Source organism: Myotis davidii, unplaced genomic scaffold, assembly GCF_000327345.1.
Source record: "Myotis davidii unplaced genomic scaffold, ASM32734v1 scaffold332, whole genome shotgun sequence".
NCBI lineage: Eukaryota > Metazoa > Chordata > Mammalia > Chiroptera > Vespertilionidae > Myotis > Myotis davidii.
In genome coordinates this window covers 8,092,023-8,099,979 of record NW_006285779.1, presented here as the reverse complement: position 1 = coordinate 8,099,979, position 7,957 = coordinate 8,092,023, and the positions used below count along the sequence as shown (strand labels likewise).

General features: G+C 48.8%; 1 protein-coding gene across 17 annotated transcripts in view; it reads right to left on the bottom strand.

Moving 5' to 3' along the window:
* The window catches only part of SORBS1 (sorbin and SH3 domain containing 1), a 196,897-nt gene that overhangs the window by 26,617 nt on the left and 162,323 nt on the right, over positions 1–7,957 (bottom strand). For 12 of the 17 annotated variants that reach the window (XM_015559393.1, XM_006756633.2, XM_006756634.2 and 9 more), the window contains 2 exons: positions 7,543–7,710; positions 3,761–3,807 (listed from right to left, as the gene is read on the bottom strand). In XM_015559393.1, the coding sequence (XP_015414879.1) occupies positions 3,761–3,807; positions 7,543–7,710 (215 nt within the window). The remainder of the gene's footprint in view (positions 1–3,760; positions 3,808–7,542; positions 7,711–7,957) is intronic. The other 5 variants (XM_006756636.2, XM_006756639.2, XM_006756643.2 and 2 more) reach the window with 1 other exon arrangement.

Genomic DNA, 7,957 nt, shown 5'->3' with positions numbered 1-7,957 from the left:
CTCCCATCCCCCTTTTGTCCATGTCCATTGGTTTGGCTTATATACATGTATACAAGTCCTTCGGTTGATCTCTTCCCCTTACCCCCACCCTCCCCTACTTCCCTTCTGGGGATTGATAGCCTGATCGCTGTTTCTCAGTCTTTGGGTCTGTCCCTTTTCATCAGTCTATGTTGTTCTCTATAATCCACAAATGAGTGAGATCACGTGGTATTTATCTTTCTCTGACTGGCTTATTTCACTTAGCATAATGCTCTCCAGTACCATCCATGCTGTTGCAAAAGGCAAGAGTTCCTTTTTTTTTTCTTACCACAGTATAGTATTCCATTGTGTATATGTACCACAGTTTAAGACATGTAGATTTTTAGCAAAAGACTTTAAGTGAGGCCAAAAGGACCGAAGGACACAAGTGGGGCTCCGCATTTGGAAGTGAGAACCCTCCGAGGCGGGAAGTCACATCACCTTTGGCGCTTTTCTGGGCTTTTCTGGGGTGGATGCTAACTTTCAAACTGACCAGCGCTTGAAAGTGCTCAGGAGCCTATTAGCTTGTTGTGGTTTCTCCATGAACTTTTTGCGAATGCTGTGCTATGCTCACGGTTTACATAACACCTAGCAACGCACTAGTCAGTCTTAACTGATGCTCATTCTATGATGACAAACGTTTCCTTCTCGACACTTTCACTGCCTTTCCCACCCTCTTCTCTGCCCTGCCAAGGCATGTCTTCATTGCTTTCAATTATGATCAAATTATTTCTCCAATATCAATCTCCTCGACCGTTCCATCCATCTCACCATCCATCCATCCGTCAACGTGCAGTAGAAAGGCTCTAAAATTAGGCAGATCTGTATTCAAAAGCCAGTTATACCATCTACTAACTCTGGAACCTTGATGAAATACTATCTCTGAGCTACTTTATCAAAATAAGAGCTAACTCAGAGTTGTTGGAGAATTCAGCAACAAACTACAAATAAAACACCCAGCAAAGTGCCTGACATGTAGTTAACACTCAGTAAATGCTATTTCCTTTCAGCATAAAGGCATCTTGGAAAGAAAAGTAAATTTTCAAATGTTCTTCATGCCCCTTTCCCAACCTCTCCATATCCATCCCTTTGTTTGCCTCAATAATGATGCTAACCCAGGGGTGGGCAAACTTTTTGACTCGAGGGCCACAATGCATTCTTAAACTGGACCGGAGGGCCGGAACAAAAGCATGGATGGAGTGTTTGTGTGAACTAATATAAATTCAAAGTAAACATCATTACATAAAAGGGTACGGCCAATGGCTGATTCTGGCTGATTCTGTGGGGGTGGGACTTTGTCCTCCCTGCTGTCAGTTTCCACAGCTGTGATGAGGAAGCTGGGGTGACAGAGGGAGCCACATCCCCCAAGCCACCCTCTCTCTCACTCTGCTCTATGCCCAGTGGTCTCCTACTCTGCCAAGTCCTCCAAACCTTCTGCTCTCTGCCGGCAAGGTCCCGGGAGTCTGCGTTTTATTCATTTCAAACGGGCCGTAGTTTGCCCGCGGCTGTAACCCCTAATCAGGACTCCCTTAAAAAATAGAGACAAAAAGATAACATAAAACGAGAACTTAAAAGGAGAACAAAAATTGTAACTTGAAATTTTCTTGACTTGAAAACACACACCTAGATCTTTTCCATTTGCGCCACACCAACTGCCGGGAAAGAAAGGTCTGTGCCTGCAGTTTGGAGGGGGTGCCTGCTTTGCCCTGTGCCAGGAAGTCCCATGGACGTGAGAGATGCTGGCTGAACAATGGGGCCACATCTGGAAAACCTTACACAAAGCCGGCGCTGTGCCGGATGAAGGAACAAGGCAGCCTTTGTGGTCTCTCATTGGTAGATGGGACTCTAATCCGAAAGAGGCCTGTGAAGGGATCTGGGCACCTGTCTCTGGAAGAAGGAATGTGTTTGGCCATAGTCCTCCTTGGGATGTTCTGAAATCACCCTCGCTTTACACCCAACCACGGACACCTGGGTGAGCAGGACCCTCGGCACATCCACGGGTGCTGGGGGTCTGCAGGCCCAGTGCTGCCACCTAAGTGACTTGCAGCTGTACAGGCAGGTGGGAGCCGTAAGGGCCCCACTGTTAAGAACTTTTTTGAGTAACATGCTATGGGGAAAAGAGAACCCAGAGCCTATGGGTCTGTCACTGATGCCTGTAGGGACGCTGCACAAACTTGTTTTGGCGGCAGCGGCCAGGATGAAAGCCAGGCGGGAAGGAGGAGCCCTCTCCAGCGCCCGCACTGTTGGAAGTGGTGACGGTCCTGTTTACCTCAGATTTCTCATCTATTCTACTTGACAGGATTGCTGTAAAAAAATTGTTTTAAGACTTTAAAATATGAAATCGTGGTAAATGCATTATCATCAATACGATACCACTTAAGGAATATTACATGGACATTTCTTAATTAAAAAAGGGGGATGAAGGTGTCTACTTGATTAAACTAAAGCCTATTTTATAAATCTTTGTTACCCTCTCTGGTTATCATCATGCAAGGTTGCACTGGATTAGTTAAGCTAACCAGGCTTCTTTCTTCATTGAAGGACTTCTAGAGCCAGACATGTGCCATGTTTTATAAGTGTAGTTCCTTGGCTGCCCTGCAAGAGAGGCACCCTTATGCGCATTTTACAGATGAGAAAATTTGAGGTGGGAGAGGCTGCTGATTTGGCCATGGTCACAGAGACAAGAGTGGCAGAGGCAGGACTCCAAAGGCCATACTCTTTCTGGGACATAATGCCACCGCCTCTTGTTAGCTGCTGAGCCAAAGGGCTGGAGGTGTCATGACAAATACCCGAGGGCACCAGACTTGTGCCCAGGTTCTAGAAGTCATGGCCTGGTTTGTGCTGGAGATCGCGGCCCAGCAGCCTCCACACACAGTTCCCGGGTCTGAGGATGGGAGGTCTCCCTCATCATCAGATGTGGGGCCTCCCACCAGCAGGACAACGGGATGGCTGCTGGCCACTGCTGCCCGCGAAATCTCTGGTCCACTTTCATCCATAATTAGACAAAAAGTGAACAGGCTCCTTTTGGAGCCCCATCTTTGGTAGCACTCCCCACATTTCATTCCATGGAAGATGTAGAGGTCTCCTGGTCATCTAAATGCAGGTTGCACTGGGTTAGTGAAGCTAATCAGGCTTCTTTCTTCATTGAAGGACTTCTAGAGCCAGACATGTGCCAACAGCACAGTCTCTCTTCAAGGGCAGGTGGGAGGGACAGACACGGTGGGGTGGTCCCGGGCTCTTTTCTATGACGGAGCACTCTGAGACACATAATTGGAGAAATGCTGGTCTCCTGTGCGTTCCCACAGGCCTTTAACCTCTCAGGTTATAGCAGCAAAACTGATAAAGTTATCTTCCTAGAGACTGGCTCTGGTTCCCTCCAGGGAGAGGTTGGGTCAAAGGGAGCCCCCACGTTATCAAGCAAACTAAATCCCTGTAGAGGAGGAGGCAGGGATTTGAATCCTGATTCCATCACTGACCAGCCTGGGACAGTCCCTTACCCTTGCAGTTCCTCAGTTTCCCCATCGATACAAAGGGATTAACAGTAGCGACCTCACAGGGCCACAGTGTAACCTGTGCCATAGCATAACACAGCGCAAAGCACTCGGAACAGTGCTCGGCACATGGCAAGCGCCATAAACGGCTGGCTTTCATCACTGTGACTTCTCCAGCTCTCCTCTCTAAGTGGACATCTGTTTCAGAGAGGCAGTTAAAATGACAGACAAACAGGACCAGTGGCACTTACTTCAGTGTCTGAGCTTTGAAGTCAAATTTGGCTCTGGCAGGTCTCATCTAAACACAAGAAACAGTGTCAAGTTAAAATCACAATTCACGTACAATGGAAAGGACACATTTTCACGCGTTTCCGGAAAGCAAAGCAGAAAGACGCACTCTAACCAGTTCATTCTGGGGTACACATCTGGGCAGGATTCCTCTCGTCTGACCTCAGCAGAACACTAGGCGGATGTTTGGTCAGCTACGTCATGCATGAGACTCTCCCTAAGGAGGGCCAGATTTGGGGAGGAGGTGGTGACAAAAGTCCCAAAGTTGACGTTCTAGTTCCCCACAGCTGACCATGGCTATTCAAAGCAAAACAAAACAAACTAATAAAAAACAAAAAGGGAGTTAGCCAGAAGTCTTACTGTGTGGGAATTGTGACCGTCTTACTCTTACCTCCTCTGTTTGCCTGACTTAAATTACGACCTACAAGTGGGTGAAACCCCGATTAACCTCTTACGTCATCTTCAACTCGGTACATTGCTCATGGCCTCCGAGATCACCCACAGGCCAGGTGAAGTGGGCCCTGCGCTCATTCTTTCTCCAAGGCTTCCCTGCCTATCGGGTGGCTCTCTCCTTCCAGGCTCCAGGCCTGGGTGCACCCTTGGCCCGTCTCCCCTCCTTTGTCGTCTGCCACAAAGTCAGCCAGCTTCCCTCTCCCTCCCTCCCCACTCAGGTCTGACTCTGGTTCACAGGCACAAAGCTTCCTTTGACTTCACTTCTCTCCACTCTAATCTGCTGTCACTCAGGAGCACAAAGAACATTCCTCAAATGCTTCCATCACATCACTTCCTTGCTTTGAAGTTGGCTGAGGTTCTCAACTGCCCTCAGATCAAATCTCAATTCCTAAGTGTTGTTAAGGCCTGTGGGTAATGTCTCCCCCCTCACACCTAATGGCCTTTATCTCTTATTACACTCTTCCCGTCAGGCAAGTCTGTTTGCCACACCTTGGCGAAACTGCCTTCTCTGTCTGGAATTTTTTCATTTCCAATTCCGGCAAAAAGAGCAAAAAGCTCACCTTTACTTACCCCCATATGTATTTGCACATCTGTCTTCCCCACCATTAAAAGTAGTTATCTTAACTAATTTAAAAAAAAAAAGGAGGGGAGAGAAGTCATGTGAGCAATATAGCTGCCAATATAGATCTGACCCCATGACCACCTGGTCTAGGGGAACAATGTGATGGAAATTAAACCGCACACTTCCTCTTCAGTATTAGAGGCCATGGCCAAAGTTCAGGGGAGATGGGTGACCCTAGATCCCGATCCCTCAGTGAGACGCCCCGTGTGGCCAGGCTCCTCAAGCTGGGGTCTTGGAGGGATCTTCTTAAGGGCATGAATTCTCCACAGGAATTTTTTATTTTTCATCTTCATGCTGATGCTTCCATCCTTCTATCTACAGACATGCATATTAGAGGTCAATTGAAGGATGACCTTACAACCAACGCTACACAATTTCAATGCCTGCACTGTGTCTGTGACCAAGGGGCATAACTGAACAGCTGTGGGCAAACAAGAAAAGAACGGATGTGGGGTTGATGATAAATGACAAGAGAAAATGACCAAAACTGTAAGGACAAACATAGCAGTGACTACAATGGAAGTGGTGGCCACCCTTGACAGCTAGCGCTAGAACTGGGTGATGTAAATATTTGCACTAAACAGTGCCATCTGCACACTTTGGGTGGCAACAGAGCTCACACAAAGTGGTATGACCTACAGTTAAATGAATAAAGTCGCACAGGTGTGTATTTACTGTTTAATTCGTGAATTGGCTTAGGTCAAAACTGGGGGTTGAACTCCCTTTTTTCATTAAAGGAAACCCATATATCACTCAACGTTGAGCAACACTGATTCTATTGATCTGTTGGGACACATTACCTGAGTCACCGTTGCTTGTACAAGCATCTCTCTCTCTCTTCCTAATCTTCCTGGGGCTGATTAGGAATCCTCTGGCTCCCATGCACTGTGCTACTTACCACAGCAGAGACACCCGTTCCTACCAGAGACACCTGTTTGGAGGGGGCCTCTTCTGCTGGACTGCCAGCTTCCCAAGGGTACAGTCTGAGTCTGGGTCCCGCATCCCCCCGGGGATTTGCGCAGAACCAGTGGTCACCCAAGGTCTGCCTGATGGGTCTGAAGTGTGTCTACACAGCCTGGTGCCCTGGGACTTGTTGGTGTCTGTTTTCTCATGTCTGTCGGCCCACATCGTCTGTTTTCTCATGTCTGTCGGCCCACATCGAGGGCAGTGATTTTCTAAGTGTGGTCCCTAAACCGGTATCACCAACGTCACTTGGGAACTGGTTAGAAATGCACATTCGCAGGCCCCATGCCAGAATCAGACACTTTGTGGATGGAGCCCAGCCACCTGTATGTTAACAAGCCCCTAGGGGATTCGAGAACTCAGGTGTGAGGACCACTGCTCTGGAGGGAGGAAGGCGGGCTGGGCAGTGTGCCTGCCTCTGTCCATGGTTATTCTGCCCCAGCCGCGTTCTCACACACGTGTGCTGTCATCTGTGTGAGTGTGCAGGCCTCGGTGCTTTGGTGTGTTCCCATCTTCCCACCACTCTCGAGCGAGCCCGCCCAGGAAGGAGGACCAGCCACCGTTGCAGCCTCAGAACAGGGCTTTGAGGAGCTGGTACAAGAGGGCCACGGGGCATCCTTCCCTTGAAACTGATCAACCTTGTGAACTCCTGCCTCTTCCTTATGACCTTTTCCCCATCATGTTAGAGTGTCTGTCCCCTCTCTAGCTTCCCGTCTTCTAATCTGGCTCCTCCTTTTCTCTACCTCTTCTTCCCAGACAATTTGACCACTAGCCAGTGCCACCTCTGTCACTCACTATTATACTGAAAGATGATAAAACGGTATATACTTTGGGTGTAACTCATTTCTATACCCCCCAAGCCCCAGACACACAGGTCCCTGAAAGGAGCCAACCTCAGCAGGGCCACTGGAGGGTCATGTGGCAAAACAAACTCTGGCACAAGAGGCAGCCTTGGCAGCACCAGGATTTCAACATGCCGACCTCAGGGGAGGGGGAGGAGGCCGAGGCCTGAACAACATCACTTCAAAGGTTTGTGCTTCTTCGTTTGTTTTATAATATTAAGTTTCATAACCTCAGTTGAGAAATGTCAAAATCAAGGGAACAAATGAAACGCCTCTCACCCTCCATGAGCTCATCCCGCTGCAAAACTCATTTCAAAATTCGCCAGTGAGGCTGCAGTCCTGCTGGGCACTTTATCCAAGTACCTCATTGTACCACTAAGAGGCAGCATGGTGCTCTGATAGTTCAATGTTAACGGGACTAAGTTTCGAGGTCGGTGTGAAAGATGCATTGCTAGCTAACTTTTGTAACTTAAGTTTCACTCAACCATCTCTTAGAAGAACCTTGTCCTTGTCCACACGGAAGCTAACGCACAGGGACTAAGGTCTAAGGTTTCTAAGCAGAATGCACAGGCAACATGGTATCACGATGAAAGGCAGAATGTAGAGGACTGGACGCATGGAGGCAGCCGATGCTCTAGGCATGCAGAGGGTGTGTGCCAGCAGATCCCGGTCCCGCAGCCAGGCATGCTTGAACATACAGAGCGCAGGACATGATGGGACTCATGTCCACGGGCCAGCCACAGTGAGCCAAAGCGAGCCTAGGGAAGCCAGGATGACAGAACTAATTCGGCCTACGGCGGGCAATGCTGAGGGGAGGCAAATATGGCTTTGGGTCAAGCAGCAGATCGAGGCGACCAAAACAGACCTCTGACCCAGATTTCCTTTTTGCCGTATCGTCTATATTGAGGAGGTCCCCAAAGCGCTCATTAGTGATAAACTGATGGTGCGTTGGAATGACACCCGTGTGGCGCCGAGCTGCAATATCGGCCTCTTCTTGCTCACGCTTAAGTCGTCGCTGGTCCGCTAAAAGTTTCTGCCATGAAATTGCATAAAATGGGCAGTGAATCATCTGGTCCAGGGCATTGGAAAACTGCCAACAAAAACAACTGAGGAAAAGGTGCCAGGTCAATAGGAGGGAAGTTAAGGGTTAGATGCTGGAAGGGCTTTATGGCCACAACTACTATGTTCCGCTATGACCACCCCCGGCGCCACTCCGCGTAGGAAGGAGACAACCCTGCACAGGAGAAACCGGGGGACACTGGGACACAGCGAAGGCTGAA